Consider the following 24,472-nt stretch of genomic DNA (forward strand, 5'->3'; position numbering starts at 1 on the left):
TCACAATTTCACATCACCAGCTCACACGAATGACAACGGGCACATTCAATTCCACTTTGGCTCCTGACGGCATAATGACACGAGTCATCTTTGGCCGTCACAAAAAATTAATTACAGCAAATGTGAGAGGACTGCATTGAAGAGACCAACTGGGTTATTAATATCCTTGAGGAGAGAATGGGAAAGGCAGAGAGGGAGAGAGAAAGAGAGAGAGGCCACGTTCCTGATATTTCAGTTCTATTCTGGCATTATCGTGTCCCGGGCTTCCGAACGTTAGCATGTTATCATGTTCCTGAAAAAAACTCTGAATCTTTATCGTTTGCTGTTGCAGCCTATAAACATGATTTATGGCAGCGGTTCCTCTTTAAGCAGCACAGTCAAACACAACATCCATCACAGCCCTGCCGATACGATGCTAACAGCAGGACGGTCGACTCCAGGAGGAGCATCTGGTAGTGCTCCAGGCAGTGGTGCCCAGATGTGCAGAGCCAGCAGAGCAGGCCAACACGCAGGAATCTGGAGCTTCATTTTCTCTTCCAAACATCAAAGAAACTGTGGTGCTCCACTTAAACGCGCAAAAGTGGGTTAGCTGCCAATGCTGAGATGAGTGATTTTTTACAGCAGGTATGCATGTTATTACAGGTCACAGTCATGTGAAAAAATTAGAACACCCCATTCCCCACTCCTCCAGAATCCTCTCTAACCAAGGTCTGATCATCTGCAGCTGATGTTCTGCTCCTGGTTCTGATTTCAGGCATTTTAAGTAGTAATACATGTGGGGTGTCAATAATAACTTTTTTCTTACAAGCATTTTTAATCATTATTTTTCCAATAATTTTTCATTTTTAGCTAATTTAACTTTTTCCCCACTTAACTAATTTTTTATATATTAATATACATATTCATGAGTGTGTGAAATTCAGAGCAGTTCAGGCTGAGGGCACGATGCTCAGGATGCGTCAGATTTGTCTGCACAACATCGTTTAAGAGGCTGCAGACACCCTCTGCTGCAATAAACTAGTATTTCTATGAATTATTTTTCAATAATTATTAATGTCACAGCTGATTTAAAAAGACATTTCTTTAGCTGTATGTGTTTGTATGTTAGTTGTATTACCTCCATCTCTCAGTATTGATCAAATGAAGGTCAAATATCCAGATGTTTAACAGTGGTGAACAAGACAAATATTTTATTTGGGTGTGCAAATGTTCTCACATGACTACAGGCCATAGGTCTAGAATATTAATGTTTTACAATGTTACTTTTGTCTGTTATATTTATTAGCACAGAACACAAGATGTGCAACATCTGCAGCAGTTCTTTTTATTAGCTTTGCCTCTGCTGATCCTCCTGCAGTTTTATTGCAACTTCTGACTAGAGGTAATGTTAAATGTGTAAATTCACTGTATACAAAACTGCATAGATGGAAGTTACAGCTGTTACCTTTGCAGAACGGAACTGGGGCACTCCAGGTGCCGTTGCCTGTGCAGGTGAGGGTGGGGAAGCCGTCTGCCTCCATAGTGTATCCAGGCTGGCATGCAAAGGTGATGTTCTGTGCAATTGTGAAATCCTCACCATACCTCACCCCATTGGCTGGCACTCCAGGGTCACCACAGTTAATCACTGCAGGAGTAAAATGTGTGGTCAGTGGGGCAAACGACAGAAAAAAGCAATAATGGCATTCATTTTAAGCTCCTGAGACCCGGTTAAAAAAAAATGAAGGATCATGGTGCAGAGAAGCAGAAATGTATGTATGTATGTGAGGATGGCGGGTCTCAAGAGGTTAAGGAACTTCAAGTAGCTAGATTTGCGAGCCTAAGCTCAAGCATTTGTTTCTGCGTGAGATAAAACTCAAAGCAATTTTTGTAGACTTGAAGATAAGGGTCAGTTTCTATTCAAACAGGACTCGAAACGTAATATGATACATTTGATGGCAATTGTTTAGTTTTTTGCAGCAGCATGGCGAGCGATGCGATTTGAGCTATGGAAACAAAGCTCGTGGAGTCACATTCACAAATCATCTTAAACAACCCATTTATGCTGCAACAGAGATATCTTTGGGACCCCTGACTCTTTTATTCAAGATGATAGATCTTACTATTATGTGCAGAAATCAATAGCGGTGAGCAGGCACCGCTCTTTTCTCACAGGTATCCCTGAAGTGTAACTTAGAATCAATTCTGCAGATCTTATACAATTACCGTTTCCTCCAATGAGAAAGTAGGCAGGGGGAGGGTGGGTGGAAAGGAGGAATGCGAGAAAGAGTGCCTGGACTCCAGATGAAATGCCAAGGAACGAATTTGCAGTTTTGCACTTTGCCGCCGCTGACAAAACCTCATTCCATCAATGCCTTTATTTCATTACTTCTGCTGTGCAACATCTTAAATCCGCTATTGATTTATAAGGGAACATTACTTATTCTACAACCTTGATTTTCCATACATTTTGTGTCTTTTGAAGAAAAAAATGCTGTAAAATGATCCATTAGCGACCTTGGTCGTAAACGTGTTGTGCGATCATGAGAAATTGCGATCACAAAATGCCAATGAGACTCCTCCCTTGGACAAAGCCATGCATCACGGCTCCGGGGCTGCTGGGTAAACATGTGTAGAACAACATCGATCAGCAGTGTTTTGGGGTGCCATCACTATTATAGACACTGGGTTACGGCTTCAGTGCCTCAGCGTTAACCTTACATGGCGCATAGGGACATAATCAAGAGTGATGTCTCTAGCGTTGCCACAAACAATGTTCTATCCTAAAACATTGAGGGAAGGCTGGACTGTTTGACTTCACTACCTGCTTTTATTATTATTCCCATTCATCACCAAGACAACTAGCACTGTTGCTGAATATGTGATAAGATTTGTGTTTTAGCTTGTTGGCTAAACAAGGCAAGGCAGGAAGGCGTTGGCATTCCATCTGTGCAGTGTTTTATGGAGAGCCCCCTTGACATTTCCTCTTAGTTTTAAGGAAAAGTAAACTTGATAGACCTTTAAAGTGACATTAAAAGCTCAGGATTCAACAGCTTGAGGCCCAAATCTAAATCAACCTGTCTTCTGGTCTTAAAGAAGTGGGATCTTAGACCAAAATAAGGCCGTTTAGGAGAGTATGTTAATCCTCAGCAGTACTCAGCAGTGGGAGATAAGAGCGATTGATTCTTTTATGAGAGTCGCACTGAGGACCTGAAGCCGACTCTCTCCTCCTTCTCTTCCCCTTTTAACGAACACACCAGACCTCAACCTACCATACCTTGCCTTACCTACTGCTCTATCACTCTGACCTGTGCCTACATCAGTGGGACACTTCGCTTAAATGTCCTTCCTGCTCTCATATCAAAGGAATTCCAATTACTCCTTTGATGAGGCCCATATTTAATTTTCATGAACCCTCAAAGGCATCAAGATTCCTTTTTTAAAGCTATCAATTCAGGTGTGATAGGTGACTTCAAAAAGTTTTAGTGAAGTTCTCATAGTTCACTTAAGGCTTATCTATCATCTTTTAGTCTCAGGCAGAATTACCAATACTTCATTTCACTTACATCAGCAGAAAGACAAGCTTTGAGTCTTACAGTCTATAAAGATAAAGTACAATTATGACAACATTATCATCACTTGTGCAAACATTATAATCTGAAGTGAAGTCGCCACTTACTGGTGCAGTTGGGTGCTGTGCCTGACCAGGTGCCATTGGCCTGGCATTGTCGTGTGGTGGAGCCAGTCAGCAGGTAGCCCTCCATGCAGGAGTAGATGACCGAGTGGGAGAAGGTTGTGCCGTCCAGCCGGTATACTCGCCCGTTACTGGGGGTCCCGGGGTTACCACATTGCACCGCTGTTACAAACAACCACAAAGACAGGACTGAAAGTTGACCAAGCAGTGAAGATTAGAGCTGAACTGATTCATACAGAGCTCAGTTTCATTCCAATGGAATTCTAAAGGACGAATAATATTTGTATAGTTATTACCAATGCTGGCCAAAATAAACAAATTTAAATAAAACCAATTTATTTAAACAAAATAAATTTGTGTTTTGTCTTCATTTAGTAATTCCATCTTTCTTTAAGTCAGAAACTAGACGCCACACTTACTGGTAATACATGGCAATGTTAAATGAAATACATTTTTTAAAAAGTTTCACTGCATCTTAAATTTCTGCCAGGCAACCACATCACCAGACTGCATCAAAGTGCACCACTTTCCTTTTGGTCCCTAATGCTAAAATACATGTATATCCATACATGTATGGAGAATCAGTATAAATATGGACTATGATGTGGGTGTACAATGGAGGCACTACAGGTTTCATGAATCATCTCAAATATGCATGTATCGTGGTCATAATCCGAGAATATATAAATTATAAGGCTGAAGCCTTGGTAGGATTCATGCCTTACACTATATATATATAAGTATAAAAAATGTATTTCAAATTTTATTTGCTTCATGGCTAATTTCAGTTCATTTGCGGAAGCACTGGTGCCCACTAATACTGTAGCTTTTGCTTTTGTTGGAGTAACTGTCTCTACTGTCCAGGGAAGGCTTTCTACTAGATTTTGGAACATTGACATGAGGATTTGATTGCATTCAGTGAGAAAAGCAATAGTGAGGTCAGGATGTTGGATGACATATCTGTGTTAGCAGTAGTTGCCATTTACAGTAGCTGAATGCATTCATTAGAAGGGGTGTCCACAAACATTTGAACTACATTAAGAAACATACTTTTAAGGAACATTCTTTAGAAAGGAGTAACCTGTCATTTATGTCCTTTGGAAATACTAAGAAGTATTTTGTGAGTGCCAACCCTGCCCTCAGCATGTAATAATGTGGGACAAGACTGAAAAAAAGACTCAAAGAACATTGGTCTGGAGTTCCGATAATTTCTGCTTTTGCTGGAAGGCCAGAATGTCTCTGGTAAGTGTAGCTAGGACTGAGAGATAGGAGTTATATGATGAGTTAAAGGGAGGAAACAGAGTGGTGGTGGGTTGCAAAACTTTGTCATGAACACGTAAGGTAGAGATGGAATTTAAAGGATTTTTGATTGGGGGGAGCAGAGGCTTCAGGCATGTTCCTCCTCCCAAAATTCAGTTAACTTCACTCAAAGTCTGGTAGAATGGGTTTATCTTTTGAGCTTAGCTCCTTTCAGTCTCACCTGCCACAGTTGCCCTCAGACTGCTAATTACAAGTTATATTTGTGATGTATTTGTGTAAAACACATTAAAACATGACATTTACCGTCTACATCGTCTACATGCAAAACAAAAAAAACATAATATACAGAGAGGCAAATCTGGAGTGAAGGGAGAAAGGACTGGCAGTAGTCTAAGAGAGGGAGCAGTTACTGGAGGTAGGTGAGTAGAGATGTGTAACAGCTGTGAGAGCACATCTTAGCCTGACCAGAGTGAGATTTTAGGTTCCTAGGGCCGAGGGGAGTTTAGATGGAGCTCTGATGGTTTTAAGTGGGACAGCGTTATTGACAGGATTCTGAGAGAGTGTTTGGGTTCTGGGAAATAGCAGACATTGACACTACATTCTAAGAAGTGTCTCCATGCGTTAACGGTTCATCATATATTAGTCTACCTGTAGGACAGTGGTGAGCATAATATTTTTTCAACAGACACAATATTAACCTTGTCCTCGTCCTGGCTGCAAAGTGTTTTTTATTATGAATTTATATTGCATTTAATTGCTCATAATCTATTAAAATGTATCTAATGTTGATGTTGTAATGTCTAATGTTTATGAGCATTGCTAGATTGCTAATATTTCTAAGCCTATATCATTCACCATTTTTATTTGGTGTAAAATAAGAACCTCTCTAGGTCTAGACTAACAGCATGTTACCTTTCTTACTCAGAGCAGTCAACTATTGGTCAAAGTTACTGTAACTAACTAAGCTAATTTAGCAATGCTAAAGCTTCAGCCTCAAGGATCAAAGGTCAGGTTGAGAGATAAGTTCATAAACATTAAGGAATACGTATTTGACCAGATTCTACCGCAGAACCATGGCTGTACAGAGTGTAGGTATTTGTAATGAAAAGTTTGCTTGTATGCAAAATATGCATTTCCCATTTTGTACAGCTAAGAAAAACAACATCTAATCCTCCAGAATAGGAACATTTAATCTTAAACAGTTGCATGGGGAGCATCGTTGCACAGGCATTTTCAGATGCTCTGTTCTGGTCCAGATTTTGGCTGAGCCACTGCAGGCTGAGCCACTCTTTTTTAAAATTCTTACCCGTTTTCTCTCCAACTTTGATCGCCAATTACCCAATCCGTACGTATTCACCACTCCCCCATCACACACAACACCCCCAACACTAGTGAGGGTGAGACCAACACCCAGCCAGCTACACCTCTTTCTCGAACTGTTGCAGATGCGATGTCACCAGGCAAACATCGCACTGGAGGGAAGCGCTGTATCCTCTGATCACAGTGACAGCACCTTAGTCTGCTGGACCACCCGGGACCCTTCACTGCAGGACTTTTAGTATTTCTGAATCCACTCCAGTGTTTTCTTGGCGGTATGCTTCAGAAATGTAAAGATCCTGAGCATTATGTTAAAGATTGCACTATATTGTTCTATATTATTCATCTTTCCCTCTACCCTGACTGTCTTCCAGTCCCTGTTGCAGAAAAAACATCCTCACAGCATGATGCTGCCACCACCGTGTTTGACTGCAGGGATAGTATTAATGAGGTGATGCTCAGTGCCTGGTTTTCTTCACAAACGCCGTTGGGAACGGTAGCCTAATAGTTCAATATCTGTTTCGTCCGACCAGGGGATTTTACTTTTCATGATTTGAGAGTTGTTGAGGTATGTTTTGGCCAATCCCCAGTGGGCTGTCATATGCCTTTTAGTGAAGAATGGCTTTCATCTAACCAGTCTAGTATAAAGGCCTGATTGGTGGTGTGCTGCACTGATGGTAATTTGTCTGCAAGGTTCACCCATCTCCTCAAAGGAACTCTAGAAACTCTCATTCTCATTCATGTTGACCATTGCCTTTCTAACCAAGGTCTTTTGCTCCTGATTGCTCGGTTTGGCTAGGCGGACAGATCTAGGTAGATTGTTGAAGGCTCTAAACTACTTTAAGAATGATGGTCTGTGCACTTGGGCAATTTCAAAGCTGCAGATTCTTTCTCGTATTCTTCCACATATCTGTCCCTTGAGACAATTCTTTTGACCTCATGGCTTGCTTTTCTCTGGCAAACACCATCAACTATGAGATCTTTTATTATAGACAGGGGTGCGGCTTTCCTAATTATGTTCAATGAATTTAGTTAGCACAGGTGGACCACAACCAAGTTGCTGAAACATCTCAAGGACCACTGATAGAGAAACTCAATTGCAAGTCTCTTAAAGAGTCTAAATACTTATGTGAATGGGATATTAATATATTAATATATAATTAAAAAGACACTCCTAAAAAAGTGTAAACTAATGAGACAAAAATGAATTGATCCATTTCAGGATTCAAGATGTGGAAGATCTGAAACGGACTGAAAACTATTAGAATGTATAATAGAATATAATAGAGACTGGATGAAGCCAACAGGGAACATCAGGCCCCAGACGGTTTTCAGAACACCTCAATATGCAGGCAGGTCATGATGGTAATGTTACTGGACGGAAATGTGTGCCAGCAAGAATATGGGAACCAATAGCAATCATTCGAATCCCATGAGTGGGTTTGCATTTGGGCTCCGCAGAGATTTGTGATGAAATTCAGGCCCCAAGCCATCCAGCAGCATGGAACTTTGCTCGATTTCAGTGTCATGGCTCCTTTTGAGCGTATGTATGGTTTTAATGATAACACTGGGTATATTGGGAATTCTAAAGGCCTATGCATCATGTGCAGATGTTTTTCTTTTCTAAATTTACAATTTAAGTCTTACTTCTAGATCAAACCCAGAGCAGAGCACAGAGAGAAAACGGCAGAGACACAGAGAGGGAAGGAGACCCATCTGATCCCGCTAAGATGTCATTCCCCTTGGGGCTGGCAAGGTTAACAATCTGTACCTATTTAAGCGTGGAGCCAGACTGTGCTTTCACTTGGAAGAACGATGTGGAATGTAGCCGGCAATCTAGATGGCAGCCTGTCACCCTGGAGTCATGACAGAGACAGTGTTGGGACCACTGTGCACTTTCCCCACACAAGCAACCTGAGCGCTCCCTTTGTCTCCAGATGACACGCTGACCATTGTGAATCCCTCAGAGTGTGTCACTTTGCAGTGCAACACCTTCCCCCTCAATTACGCACTGATCCTGCATCCCACCACCACCTCTCAGAAAACGATGACAGCACAATGGCCAGGCTCCCGTTGTGTCTAGGCTCAATGGGAGGTCCATGCTCAGGGAAAAATACCATTATTAGGGTCTTGGGATGAGAAAACAAGACAGCGCATTATGGTTCTCTGTCACAAACAAGGCCTGCTTCCCCCTGCTAGATTCTTTTTCTGTCCAGCTTCTGTGCACAGTGCCTGTGGGTAAGCAGGCTCTAGTTGCAGTACATGGGGTAGGACCTCACGAGACACAAGAGCTGCTGCAAAAACAATGTTCACTCCTGCGGAACATGAGAAAGGAAGCTAAGGCGGTAACAGTGAGTTTGCAACAGGTATCTATTTTACGAATGACAGACTTTTTGACTTTCTCATGTAGCAATGGCTTGGGAATGCCTCACTGATCATTTAAAGAAGACACGGTTATAAGGAGTGCAACCAGTTTTATTACCAATGGCAATTGTTTGTTAGGGGGATTGTCTGGAGGGATATAGGTGATCCTTTAGAACAGTGGTTTTTAGATTAGAGTTAGGGTATCTAGATGTACCACCTACAGGCCGCCTTACAGAAACACACATGCAATACACACACTTATACACATAGTACAGATGTGGCTTCAGCCAATGGTTCTTCACTACTTGTGTGGGGCTTCTACAATCCACAACTAGCATGGTATGATGTTTGGTCGATTTCTGAGGTCATCTGGCATACTAGCTAGCAGCTCTTTACATTCCACCAGTGGTACATATAATACAGTTTGAGAACATCTGCTTTAGAACAACCCTGTATTGATCACTGTAGAGGTCAAGGCCTGTGTGGCTCACTTGCTGTAAGCCACACATGCACTCATCAACTTGCGAATTTGCTGACTTCTCAACAAAGTGATCTGACCACTGACTCTTTTCACGCCACTGAAAAGTGCATTTCTCTTTGTCTGGATTGGTTTACTCCCATCCACCCTATTTTATAAGCCCTCTCCAAGTAGCTGTGGGTGGACGTTTCTTTCTGACTCTGTTTGATCACGTCCTGCACGGATATTCTCACCAGAGAAACAGCTACTGAGCATCATAGTTCTTGAATGTGTGATTTCGACCTCAATTTACAACCCTGTTTCCTAATTTCTTTCCCTTAGATTAGTGTCACTTTAGACACTGTTACTATTGTAACACTGGCCAGTTGAGCAGTCTTTCTGAATGAAGCGCCTGCCCGGCATTTTCCAATAATGAACCCTTTCAAAGTTACTTAGATCCTTTCATCTTTTCATCTCGATCCAAAATCGAAGTCAACTTGTCTAAGCATTTGGGAGGGTGTTAACTGCTTAATTTTATCAATCAGTACACGTGTCTATCCACACTCAATTATGTTTCTACATTTGTACAGACCTTTCATTTGTCACCCACTTGTACAGCTTATAAAAAAACACCATCTCAGCCTGAAAAATGTCCCCAAGCAAAGAATACATGCTTCATATTGTAAAGTCAGATATGCAGTCAGGTCCATAAGTATTTTGACAAATATTTTGTAATTCTGCCTCTGTAAACCACTTTAATGGATTTGAAATTCTGATGCCCTATGTGCTATGATGTTCGCATGAGATGCTTCATAATAATACCCCAATATAGTAAATAGTATGTAGTACCTGTGAAATTAAGTTGCACATATTCTGAAAATGCTGAATGCAGTAAAAACAAGTAATGAAGGCTAATAATATATTCACTATTTTTAATATATACAATATTTTTATATAATATCATACTATCAGACATACATATATATATATATATATATATATATATATATATATATATATAGACACTGGGCGGCTGCAGTACCTCAAGAAGGAAACTCAGCATTCGGTGATGTCCATGGTTTCCATGTTGATGCTTCAGGCAGTCATCAACTCCTTAGATTTATATTTGCTTGGTTCTGAACTAAAAAATGTTTAATCCCTCAGATACATCTTGATATATATTGTTTCTTTTCAAATCCACTGTGATGATGAACAGAGGCAAAATTACACCACCACGCCCTCTGCACAGTGTAGCCATGCTTGCTTCAGGTTACAAATACACTAATTCATTTTAAATTGTTTAGCAAAATTCAAAAACACTGAGATTTCATAAAGCCAGCAAGAGAAAGATACTGTCAAAAAAGAGAGTGATTTCGTATAGTATGAAAGATTCTCCCTGTTGGCAGTGCATGTGTATGTGTGTGTGTGTGCGTGTGCATACCTCTGAATTAGATACAACAAAATTTGCTAAATTGAACCACAGATTAAATAGAATAGTAAATCTACTTTTCTTTGAATTTCACTCAAAAGGATAGATCAAAGAGACTCAAATAACCCCAGATGTATCGGAGGAGAACTCACGTTTCTACCCTTAAGATCGGTTTGCAGGGGATAACAAAAGAAGGGGGTAGGAGAGAAGTAGTGAGGGATTGGAAGTGACAGAGGAAAGTAGGCTGCTTTGGAGTGGGTACATCATGCACACTGGCTGCGGTTTGCTTACGTTTGCAGGAGGGCTGAGTTCCAGACCAGGTGCCATTGGGGAAGCACATTCTCTCCAAGGAGCCGAAGAGCACGTAGCCTGTAGCGCAGGTGAAGTGCACTTTACTGCGGATCCGAAAATCACTCTCCTCCCGGCTCCCGTGAGAGGGCACACCTGGATCTCCACACGTCCCAGACGAATCACCTTTATACACAACAGCAGAGAGGAAAAGAGAGAGAGAGGCATACATTGAGGCGGAGCGAAAGGAGACTGGAATGTAGCTGGAGCAAGAGAAACAAAGCAGGACAGGTAATAGAAAGGATGGCAGAGGAAAGAGACAGAAAGACACAGATATCATGTAATTACAAGTAATTTAAACTGAAATATTATCCTTAACCAGTCTGATATTGAACATATAGGCTGTTACAATAAATGCTTGGGTTTATGTTTGGGTTTTGCTGAATAGATTTATTTGTGTGCTTAGGGTCATTGTCTTGCTGCATGACCCACTTTTGTTTAAGCTTCAGTTCAAGGACAGATACCCTTACTAGGCTTGGGCGGTATAACCATAATACTATATAAACTGCGGTATTTAAAAATGTTGACGGTATCTCAAAATGATGACATGTCTGATGGGTCTGTCTAATACATAACCAAATAAGCTCATTCTCCCATGCGCATTTAAGAGAGCCACAGGGTGGGGATGCTGTAGGAACTGTGGGTAATACTGCTCTGAAAACAGGTGGGAAAAAAAGTCCACTATAGTTGCAAGTTTAGCAATGCAACTAAATGTGCCTTAAAACAGATGAAATCCTAGAACCATTTACTAATTTGAGCCTGAGTTAGCTGGAACACTGTCCTTGCTGTGGTGTCCAGCATGCTATCTAACTTCTCCAAACACAGCAGAACCATTACTTATTACACAACACTAGTCGCTCGACTTTGCTCTGTCAGACAAAATTTTTCTTCCCTACACTTGTGTCGGTAGCTCAGAAGTTAGGCTAGCTTACCAACAGCTGTCGCTCGATCACAGTTCTTCTAAATGCTTATAAGTGGGCTTGAGCTTGTTCTGTGGTGAGCAGACTGTTATTTGGCCAGCAGTATTAATGCTTAACAGCTTCTCTCTCCTGATTCAGAACAATTTTAGAGCAACCCTAACCCTGGCCTTCTCCTGTAGAATTTGGTACAATCAATTCTGGGCCTGAGGTGGAGAAGCAGCCACAAACCATGGTACTACCACCCCCAGGCTTAACAACTGAGATGAGGATCTTTATTTTACCAAACGATGCTTTTCTTTTGAATCAAAAAGTTCTATTTTGATTCCTCTGTCCACAAAACATTATTCCAATAGACATCTACATAGCTTATCCATGTGGTCTAAAGCAAACGCCAAATGGGCTAAAATGTTCTTTCTGGAGGGTTGTGGAGGGCCTTCTCCTTGCTATCCTGTTATGCACACCATTTCTATTCAGTTTTTTTTTGCTGTCTGGTTTATAAACACTGATATTACTCAATGCAAGAGAGGTCTGTAGGTCCTCAGATGTTACCTTGGGGTTCTTTCTGACTTCATGTAATGTCATTTACTGTATCTTTGGGCTATTTATGCTGGAGGACCACTCATTGGGAGTGTTACAGTGATGCTGAATTTCTTCCACCTGCCTCACAGTGGATTTTGGAGGCCACACTCTTTAGAAATGGGTTTTGTAACCCTTTTACCATCCTGGTGAGTTCCGCTAACTCTTTTCCTCAGGAATCTCCCTTGTTTAGCAACAAGGGAGTTTAGCAAGTTTAGCACATCTACAGTTGCCTTGACTTACTACTACTAGATGATATGATTTCATATCTACAAAAGGTAGAACTCGAACCTACTCCACCTCAACTACATAAAGTCAAATAACTCCTCTTGGCTTGGCCTGTTAGCTTGTTCACTGTTGTCACCATTTGCCTGAAGCATCTCCACACTCAGGGAACTGATAGTGCTGATTGATTCCGGGGGCTTCCATATATCTGGTGAAGCTTTACACCTCAGCTAAGCTGGAGCTTCATCCATCATCATTTCTCACACACACATGCACACACGCACACACATATCCTGAGCACACCCGTTTCTGCTAGCTTGCTGCGGTTGGAGTCTACAATGCCCAGGAGAGACTATATGGCCACAAAACTTTACGACACAGCCCACAAGGCAGGAACGAAAGGAAACAAGCAACATTTCACCTCACATCAGACCTACAGGGAGTGAGCGGGGAAGGAAGGCGGGGACATAATACAGGCATTAGATCCAGAGGGGGCCAGGAAACACTGCTGAACCACAGCACACAGTAACAGTGGCACAAGGGTGCGAAGGCAAACACACCGGCATGCATTTCAGGCCAGCCTTGATATTTAAACGCCCTCGCATATCAGGTGAGTCAACATCAGAAAATGGCCCATGTCAGGGGACTTGTCCACCTCCATAAATAAGTCATCATTTATTTAAGAACACAGTAGGGTATGGAGAAAAAGGCCTGCCTTGATCTAATGCAGCAGTGAGTGGAGCACTCCACAGTGAGTGGAGAATATATGCAGGCTTGGGAGCAGCAGACCCCGGGGACAGATTAAAATGGTTGTTATTAAAGAACTACAGGCTGTTCTTCTGACTTATTAATATGCCAGAAAGCCAGCTGCTCCGGCTCCTGTACGGGGATACTTACTTCTTCCTTTGGTCATGGCTGACACTCAGCTGACAGGTTCATCACATGATATACAGCTACACATGCGGCCTCCACATCACCCGGCGACACCCGGGGCCAGACAAGGAACATGCATGCAGATGTAAAGTTGAAGCTAAGTCGGGCAGATGGATTCGCTCCCAGGGCGTACGTTGCTAGTGAAGAGGATGTTCTTCTAGGCACGCTTTGATGAAGAGCTAGACCTTTCTTAGGGCACATAGGGTTTGACACATAAGGACTTTGCGTACATTCAGGCAAAGACTCACTAAAGGCACACAAAAAGCAGCTGGAAGCTATTTTGTCTGAACATGATGTCATTATTTTCAGAAACGAATGGGCCTAGACAGTGTATCTCCAGGGCAGGATGTGTTCATGGTGCTGTGTAAAACACTGTGTGTGTGTGACATGTTACATCTTTATTTGTTTGTGCTGGTGGCTTGGAAGGGGGCAGGGGCAACTATAGAAGTGTGGATGTGATTGTTAAAGATGAGTCAGGCCATGTGCCTCAATTCAGTCATGTCTCGACTGCCTGGATTTCTGTAGGGTAGTTTCTACCCAAACCAGACTAGGGCATATGTCTTGCACTAAAAGGTTAGAAAGTGTGATTGAACTGCACCTGAATAGCCTCAATATCCTCTCAGAAATAGGTATCAAATGGTCAGTGCTCGTACCGTGCTTGTCACTGTGGTGGAACCCTCAAGGGTGTATCTTCAGTAGCTTTAGTTAGGAAACAAAACTTGTTCTTGATGTTTTGAGGTTGCATAGCCTCCATATTCTCTGTCTGAGATTGTTCAATTTTATTTTTCATTTAAAAGCAGGTTATGAGAAAGTGTAAATATCCCTCCTTCTCCAGGGAAAGTAAATGTAGTGTAGTTTTAAGGTACCATCTTGTACCTTTGAGGATACATTTATACTGTTTGTTACTTGAGGAACAAAAATGTCCCACTATGGTATTTATTTCTGATAGTGTACAAAAAGCACTGATTTTATAGGAGAAAGAAGGGCTCTGATCCAGTTTGTGGAATGAAAATGAGAACAGGAAATGAACTACGCCTTGCTAGGAACACATGTGCCATTGAAAAACAATTGTGGAATTCACAACATACACTTTGATGCTAGTTACATCATTTGTTGTTCCATGTAGTCCATTAAATTATTATTTGAATCTCACTAAGCTCACAGATGTTTTCGGATTAACACCATTGTGTGATTTCATTCAATGTATGATTCTGTGTGCTCTGCATTCCAGGAATTGTAACCACATGGTAAACCTTTTGTGATCAAATTGCTGTAATAAAAACTTAGCAAAACCCGTCCTCGGCTGTTTGACCTTATTCCCCCTGACTGAATGAGTGTGTAATGCTGATTATATCCACTGGGTGGCAATGAAGTAAAATGATATCATTGTCAAGCTGGGACAAAAAACTGAAGTCAATGGGTGTGTCGCAGTTCTTCAGAAATGTACTTTAAGCTACACAGATTAAAGAAAATTAAAGTAAAAGAAAAATGAGCAAATTTTATGTTCTACACCTCCTAACAATGATATTTTTTGTTGAATTAGGCTCCAACATTAGCTTAGCATAAACACTGCACAATATCAAATCGGCAGTTTCCTTACTAGACTGAATTGTATGTACACACTCTTTACATAATAAGATACGAGGTAATGATATGTATTATTTTATCCATAGCCATCATAGCGAAACTTCACTAAACAGTTATAGCTACAGCTATGTAGATAGGTAGGTGGCTATAACAATGCATTTTACACACATAACATGTAGTTATATGAGGCTGTATTGACGGGATGGACATATTTGTCCATGTTTTATTTAGCACAGTAAACTTGGTTCTATTCTGGCTCTAGGCAGTGAATCTTCTGTTATACTTGTTTGTTTATTGCCCAGAATAACCCTAACTGGGCGAGTCAACCGGCTGGTTAACGTGCATATTCGCTTCCTAATAACTGAAAAATATATATATATATTACAAATGACAAATGTCATGTTACTGTTAAATGATTGAACATGCAACATTGCATTTGGACTTATTTTATAAATAACATTTTCTGGTAAGAAATCATGGGCTACTTAATGTCGTAGCCAATTTCTATGGTCTGTACGGAAAATGTATCAATACTAACCCAACCGCCAGTGTAAGAGCTGTCTAAACCTGCAATTTTAATAGACCTACACACCACACTGTGAAAATCACAGAACTAACCGTTCTTCATTTGATTGAAATAGGTTTAAAAATGTTACATTGAAAAAAACTGAAACCATACAATACTGTTTTTGTCCACAACCAACAAACAAAACACCTCTACCTCACAGTTGAATAGCGCAATGTCAGTTTGCTCAGCACACTGGCAATTTAGCATCCTCTGAAGGTTCCTCTTCTTCTGCTACATATGGCAGCCCATGTGGTTCTAGTACATCCTCCAGAACTGTATGCTACATCCAGAACTGTTGTGCTGTTCAGTGTGAAAACAGTACTTGCACCGAAAAGAAACATTGGGTTTGAGAGGTAGCTCAGCCGAGGCTGTCCGGTTCCAATTCCAGGAATAAAAGTGTTGAAAACAATAACACACATGCATGAAGAGAGATTTATCAGGAACATTGAGCATGGATTTTGACTCTGTTCTGACTGTAGAATTTCCCTGGGATGCACTCCAGAGTTTCCCCGAGGTGCAAGACACGGTTATTGGATTAACGGCTGTCGCGTCTGTAAAAATGCTTCTTCATCACCGGCTAGATATTAAACACTGTGCTCATCTCCTTCCATTAGTGCAGACATCCCATGAGTAACCAAAATTGTCCTATATGATTGGATGGAGCTGCAGCCATTGCTGTGCTTCTCCTGTAATAAAACTTCAAACTAGTCACAGCAAGTCCGGATCACCTGTCCTGATAAAAGACGTGACTAAAGGCTATGCAAAGACAATGAGTTGGTCAATGTCAAGCTCCCTTGAGTCCAGAACCTTGAATTTTGAAGGCACACAGTATTTCACTGAGCACATCTCTATTCTGCGACTGCTGACATCTCAACAACTTTGTTTATTCTCACAACTCTATACTATCTTACACTGCCCATATCACTGCAGAACAACATAATAAAGTCAAATTAACACAAAGTTATTTGTCAAGGAGTGTGATGTAAATGAATTGCTTGCATCAGTGTGTGAGCATGAGTGGTTTGTGGGTTCCCAGAAGTGTGCTTGGCTAGTGAGGAAATGCTGAGTAAGCACAGCTCAGTGATAACCGCCCCACAGGTGCTGTTGTATTCATCCGCACCAGCAGCCCAGAGACCAGACAGATGAGAAAAGTGTGTTTGTTACTTGTCTCACAAGGTGAAAGCTCTGAAGGTGCGGCCACCAAAAATATCCAGACTGGAAAAAAACTCAATACAGTATAAGAAAGTCATCCATCACACTTCTCTGACAAATGGATGTGAATCCTGAATATGAGTGTGTGTAAATCATCTGCATCTAATTCTATCTAAATATCAACTGTGTAAATTCATTCAGCCTCTAGCAGTCTGATCAAAACTGTCTGAATGGCCCCAGTAAGGCCTAGGCAGGGTGGACGCATGGGAAAAACTGAAAAATTGTGTCTAAGCCTGAAATGGATTACTGATCACAGGCATTGCTGCAGCCTTTTCTGCATCCAGAGACAATTTAAAGCATTATATCTGTGTACAAACTGCACTTTTTGCACATATTGAATAGGCTGCTACTGCATATGTATCTCATGAGACAAAATATACTCCTGTTCAAAAGGAATCACCTGCCATGTTTGATATCTTTTGCTTTTCATTTCAATATATATACATATTTTATTGAAACAGCTAATTCCAAAATCAACATGTTATTTTCACTTCAGATGCTGGATAATTTCTGCCCTGAGATTTGATCATTACTTTAGGAACATGAGGCATTCTCGTTATAACTGTATTAATATTTCATACATGAGATCATTCATGAATCATGAGAGATTTCTCAATTATTTTGGAGCCGTCTACAGCTCTGTTCATCAATCTTGAGACATCTATAATTTCTTTGCCTTTTCACCCTCAATTGTTCCTCAATTCCTACCAACTACTTAGATCTCATCCTATTCATATAATGCTACCAGCAATGCAACAGTAAAGTCTACCAAGTGCTTGCTCCAAGAGGTGCCACTGCATCTTTTTTGAACTTCTGCTAACTCAGCACCACTAGGCTGCTCAACCAGCTTGGAGGAGATGCTAATTGCTATCACACTCAATGACCCAGGGAGAGCAAGGCCAGTTATATTGTCTTTGGACTCTGGCATCACTGTGGATTGAACTACCAATGGCAAGATGCTGGCATTTGGACAGTCAGGTCACTCCCTTATATAAAGGGAAATATAGGGAATGATAATTGATAGGGAAACAAAATCAGGTGCAGGTTTGACACAGAATATAAATCGAATGAAAATGTAGTTCTTTGTGTAATTCACTGTGTAATTGTGTATGTCATAAATAAACATCAAATTAATGATGTAAATGAAACCAAATATAAGCAGAATGACAGACATTATACTAGAGTGCAAGACTTAACCCAAATAAGCCATAATGTGAGAAAAATACAGTTCTGTGGCCTGAACTACTGGTTTATGTTGGACAGCTAGCAGGTTAAATCTGTTTGTGGCTGAGTGGTTCCAGCCAGCACAGAGCTGGTTAGTCTCTCTGCTGAGAGGCTTTCGGCTGTGGGCTGCTACTACAACCACTGCACGCATTCAGCCCTGTTGCTGCTTTAATTGGGCCAAAGGAAGTTCAGGTGTGAGTAGGGAGAGCACATGATCCACCCACCAGCTAGGCACTGCAGCCACACACTGAGTCATAGCTGGGCCTGTGCACGGCTAATTGGAATGGAGGCTAGTCGGGGCAGAGTGTAAATGGCTCTATGGCAAAGCAGAGAGGGGTCAAATAAAGCTGCCCAGTCATAATATTGCAGGAAAGGGGTCTGAATGCAGAGACTTTCAGTGTGTAGGCAATTAGAATGAGTGGCCGATAGGGTCAAACGTTCATTATGGCTTGAGCTGGCTTGTTCGTTGGGATGGGATGAGAGGGGAAACTGTAATCACATGCTAATGCACTGGGCTGACCTCATACATTTTACACACAACATGCAAAACACACAGATATGGAAATGAAGCATGGCTCTTTCTTTGTAAGCTAGTGAGCCCCCATCCACTTTATTAGCTGTGTATATGGGTGTGTTTTAAATACCATGTTTATACTGTGTGTGTGCATGCACATGTGAATATGGTTCTTTGAGCCTTTTCTAACAGCTTATTCTTAACTGATTACAATATAAGGAAGTTAATTCTTGTAAATGTAATAGCAAATGTGTTATATATAATATATATAAAATATCTAAATGTATATATAATAACATTTATAAGTATACTGTAATATTTAAATAGTTTGTTCTTATGTTCTTAATAAGCAGTATGCAGCAGGGTATATGACCTCAGCATAGACGAAACGTCTTCGAACCTGCACATTTAAAACAAAGTATTCTAGGTGGCTCCTTGGGGAAAATTCTGTATGTGCAAAACTTTATTATTACAGTTTTGTCCTTTTTATTTATTTATTTTTTGGTTTAGTTGTTTCTTATTTAAACTCTTTTCTTATTTAAAGTTTTATTTTTATTTTAATAATATAGTAAATATACCTTAACCATAAAGAGCACAATCAATGTAATGATTTTCCTTCCAATAAGTTTTATTGTTTTACCAATGTAAATGTAAATTTTAGACTGTGCTAACTTACAGTGCCTGATATATACAGTGCCTGATATATATATACATTTTTATTCAATTTTCCATGGAGTAAAAGGCTTTTCTAGTAGATAAACCTGCTTCGTACTACATGTGAAATATTTCTTGCAACACACCAGAACAGGAACTTGTCCTGCTCTTATTCAGCACCAGGAAAACCGCAAAGCCTTGCAGGCACAAATGAACACTGTGAGAAAGCAAGAAAACTCTCTAAGGACCCGAGGATATGGATGAGGATATGAAGGAGAAAGGGGGAGAAAAGGAGAGAGTCAGAAAGTTGCCTTTTTGCTTTCACTTCTTTATCTCACTTTCCTGAACTATTTCTAGGTCATGGGGCCCAGTGGAGGATTGGGAGTGTGTGTACACAGGGGCTGCATTGAACCCGTGTCTGCATTTTCCCTTTATGGGTCACAACCACTCAATGAAGGTCTAATCTACAAGCTTGTGATCAGGTGACTATGAGTGTGTGTGAGTGCGTGTGTGTGAGAGAGAGTGAGGAGAAAGAGAGATCACAGTGTTATACATTACAATGAGCTGTAATGAAGACAGCATGGTGGTGTTGAGGGAAAAGGGATGAGGAGGGAACGTGTGCAATATAGGCCAGAGCTGAGTGCAGGACAAAGCACTCCAACCCCAAACAACTTGCCCAATTCACCAATCTTTTAGCATCTACTGTTCTACACTGCTAGAAGATCCTCACATCTCCCTCAGGTACACTTAACAAATTCCCTGAGGTACAAGGCAAGGTTGATAGATTAACTAGAGCTATCTGGAGCTATCTGTGAAAATGCTTTTTCATCACAGATATTAAATACTGTGCTCATTTCCTTCCATTAGTGTAGACATTTTATGAGTAACCATTTTACACAAGGGATCACCCAGGAATGGTTTTATTCAGGACTATATAAGTGTGTTACAGAGCTTAAAGTAGTAATGGAAAGCTGTGTGCCAGATGTGCTGTGACACAGCAACCTGGGGATATGCCTAATGCAAGGAAGGGGGTCTTAGAACCTGAAGGTTGTTAAGATCTAAACTCATTTATTCAAAGTTAAAAGGTGTGCAGCATCTGCAAGGCATGAACCCTCCAGACAAGGAGGGGAGCCACAACTACCACTTCACAGCTATAAATAAGACCTTAAGTACAGCTATGAATATTGATATGGAAAATGAAAAGGTAAAGGGAACGCTGTATAAGCACAATTCTATGCTTCAAGTTTATTTTTGCCTCTTGACAACTGCCACTAGAGCACACTGGAAAAATGATGTATTTAGGTAGAGATTTTTTTTTAATCTAGTCAATATACATACATAATTTATACATATACATCCTTTGGAGAGTCAGTTTGCTTGTTTTAAATAATAATCGAAAAGGATGAAATTATTTAATTATTCTGGCAAATCATTTTGACTGTCAAGTACACATTTACAGAGCAAATAGAAACCACCATATAGGTCGATGGTTACAGTCCAAAAATGTGACCTATAGATTAAGGTGTAGGTTTAGATTAGGCTTATTAAGGTGTATGTTAAAATTAGGTTTAAGTGTAGATTAAGATGTAGGTTAAAACTAGGTTTAGGTGTACATTAAAGTGTTGGTTAAGAATAACGTGTATATTAAGGTGTAGATTAAAGTGCCGCTTAAGGTGTAGTTTAAGGTATAGGTTAAGATTAGGTTTAGATGTAGATTAAGGTGTAGGTTAAAATTAGGTTAAGATTAGATTTAGGTGTAGAGGAGGATGTACATTAAGGTTAGGTTAAGGTGTAGGTTAAGATTAGGTTTACATGTAGATTAAGATTTTGGTTAATGTATAGATTAAGGTGTAGGTTAAGATTAGGTTAAGATTAGGTTTAGGTGTAGATTAAGGTGTAGGTTAAGGTGTAGGCTAAGATTAGGTTTAGATGTAGATTAAGCTGTAGGTTAAGATTAGGTTTAGGTGTAGATTAAGGTGTAGTTTAAGGCTGTAACACCAAGTAGGGTCACCTCACAAAACAGCATCAATTCTTCATTGCATGGATTTTATAAAATATATTAAATATATAAGATAAGATAAAATAAGATATATAAGATACATAAGATAAATAAGATACCCTCAAAGATGGCACCGCAGAGGTGGCAGCCTGTTGCAGCAGCTCCTGCTTATTTCTTATTTTTTTCTATAACTTTTTCCTATTTGTTCGAGTTCGACTTAAGTAAAATTTTTGGTACTTTAGTGTTGCCCTTGACTTTATGCACAATGGACACTAAATATGTGGTGCTTATTCTTGATAATTTCCCCACTGTAGGACTAATAAAGGATTATCTTATCTTATCTTATCTTATGTGGATTATCTTCTTCAGATTCTGAGCATGTTGACACAGTTCCTGCTTATTTTTTAGGAACTTTCATGAAGCGAATCTCCGGCTCTACCACATCCTAAAGGCGTTCTAATTGATTCAGATCAGGTGACCGGAAGACGAAGATGCATTATTATGCTGGAAGTAACCATTAAAATAACTGGTTACTCATGAAACATTACATGAAGTACATGATGGCTGTGAAGAGATGAACACAAAAACAATATTCACACTCACTGTGGTATTTAATGATTCATTGGAATTAATCGGCCTAAGGTGTGTCCAGAAAACATTCCCCACACCTAGCACTTACAAATCCAAAAAAACAGCCTTTCTGACACCAACAATTATGCCACACTCAAAACCACTAAAATTTCATGATCTTATATGAATTTCAATCTTATGATTAGATAATTGCAAGGATGAATAGGTGTGCAGGTGTCCGTAATAACTTGCTTCATGAATTTACATTTGGAAACAAGCAAAATCTGCAAATCTGCTAATGATAATATAATAATGAATTGGGCTACTGCTGCACCACTGCCAAGACAAATGCTATTTAAAACATCTGTTTTTAAGAATCTATAGCATGACACCTATTTCTAAAAGGGCACTGGCATCGTCACATTATCAAGGTCTTGAGGAAAATGTTGTGGAGCTCAGTGTACCACGCTTCTACAGAGAGCATGCCAAATGCCAGCAGCTCAGGTATTCTTTTCCGCAATATGCTCTCTGCATTCATAATTAATTCCCCTTTGCAAAGTCTCAAGGACAGTGTGATGTAACGTATCGAAACCCAGCTCAGGAAGAGTGTGGACCTATATGAACCCTGGAAGGGAGGTCCTTGAATCCTAATAACGATGAGATTAGCCCTGGCTGCTTCCACTATGTTTATTTCAGGACTGTTTGGTGCCAAGTTTTTGACCTGCCAGAGTGTAAAGCTGCAGGAAGACTTGAATAAAGAGTCTGGGCTGGGCTGGCGGAAGGCTGCAGCTGCTGTCGAAGGGTCTTTAACTGTACAGCAAGCGATATGCAGGTTTTGCTGAGCAAGTACATGCTGTTCTGTTGCACAAGAAAGAGCAGTGGCGCTGAAAGCGGGTGAGTGATCGGTACGAGACGTCCTTTCATGTTCTAGTCTTTGCAGGGTACTTGAATGTGTCCTCGGTTTGGCCTGTGAACCTAGGCCCTGCTACAGGGACTGTGTGTGTTAGCAGTCTGAGCATTTTGTGTGTGTTCCCTCTACTCTGCAGTATCTGGCCTAAAGCAGATGGCATGCCATCTCAATAAAAAGGACAGGAAACATTAAATGGCACCCAGAGCCCACAGATCAATTCCCCAGCAAACCAACACTCGCCATCTTTCCCAGCGGAGCACTAGCACACAAGCCTAATTGCCAAGAGAGTTACATCATTCTAACAGGAGAGAAAGATAAAACAAGCTTTTGCTGCAAATGCCTCCACTCTCTCCCCATGGTGTTATAGTCATATTTAATCAAATACAATCCCGTAACACTTTCCATCCATGTTGCCACACTATAAACTGTTTGCGTATGGATTACTGCATTAGGAACAGTGGAAAAAAAACAAAAACATCCTAGGTTAGAAGGGGAGGAAGTGGATGTATGAGCGCAGCCCTATGCCGGGCAAAGTACCAGTGCCTGCTTGTTCTGCTTTAAGCGTGCAGCGTGGCTTTGGGTGCCCACGCAGGGCTGTGCAGACTGCACACCGCTGCCCACACACAGGCCCCAATGCACCTTGCCGCCAAGCAGTAGCTGGAAACTGTCTCTGGGCTAATATTAGGGCCAGAAGCAGAGAAAAAATGGAATATGCCTTCATTGCTCCTTATGTCCCTGTGAATTTGTCCATTTTGCAGAGTGGTGAATGAACCAGTGGAGTGAACAGTTCCAGTGCTGCACTGATGAGCCGTGACTATCGGTTTAGGCTGTCAGTTTGGACTGTAAATGTCAAAACCAATTCTGTCCCTATGGGATTTATCTGTCCCTAATGTTATGCTAGTGATATTAAGCTAATGTAAACGATCATGAGCATAATTGGCCAAACATCTGAAGCTTCTAAAAGCTTGCAACAAGCACTGAAATATATATTTCCCTGTACAAAGACCTGCCCGAAGTCCTGGCACAGAGCTGCCACTGCTGTTTTCTATTTCCAACAACTGACTAAATCCTGGTTATAATAGAGCTGGAATTTTCAGTCAGACCTCCAGAAAATGCAGATTTCCACAAAGCTTTCAGCCTACAGTGGCATTTATTTGATGAATTCGGTCCAATCCACTGGAAATCCAAATCCTCTGTCAGTTCTGAATTATGTTGGTGGATAACCCCTTAAGACTCCAAGGGTGATTACACACTAACGCATATTAATCCGTAACTACAGGGACATCTGTGCAAACTGGTGGGGCTATTCCTTGGTAATAGACGTGTGTAATAAAACATTGGTCATTTAAGGGCTTAATCAGACGTGAAAAGCCTTCAAGAGCTAGACTTAAGGCCTTTTTTTGTCCAATTAACCACTATTTTTCACAGACAGACATCCAGAGCATGCAGATTTCCAGAAAGCTCAGCCTATAGTGTCATTTTACTTGAAACTGGCCCCATTCATTGGAAATAAAAAAATTCTGCTGTCAGTTCTGAATTATGTTGATGTTTAATCAGATGAAACAGGCCTTCAGTCCAGCTCCTTTAGACCTACTTAATCCTAATTGGACCCATTTCTGCTGGTTGTTACAAGATCTTAAAACTTTTGTTTCCAACCAAAACTAACTAGAGTAACAGTAGTATTACACAACTGGTACCACTATACAAGAGTTTAACACTGCTACCTACCCGTGAC

General features: G+C 40.7%; 1 protein-coding gene across 1 annotated transcript in view; it reads right to left on the reverse strand.

Annotated features, from left to right (window-relative positions):
• csmd3b (CUB and Sushi multiple domains 3b) overlaps positions 1–24,472 on the reverse strand; it is a 548,309-nt gene that overhangs the window by 36,815 nt on the left and 487,022 nt on the right. The window contains exons 57-59 of the mRNA XM_072674465.1: positions 10,789–10,971; positions 3,656–3,832; positions 1,445–1,624 (exon numbers count right to left, since the gene is read on the reverse strand). Coding sequence (XP_072530566.1) covers positions 1,445–1,624; positions 3,656–3,832; positions 10,789–10,971 — 540 coding nt within the window. The remainder of the gene's footprint in view (positions 1–1,444; positions 1,625–3,655; positions 3,833–10,788; positions 10,972–24,472) is intronic.

The sequence above is a fragment of the Salminus brasiliensis genome, chromosome 3 (assembly GCF_030463535.1).
Source record: "Salminus brasiliensis chromosome 3, fSalBra1.hap2, whole genome shotgun sequence".
Lineage (NCBI taxonomy): Eukaryota > Metazoa > Chordata > Actinopteri > Characiformes > Bryconidae > Salminus > Salminus brasiliensis.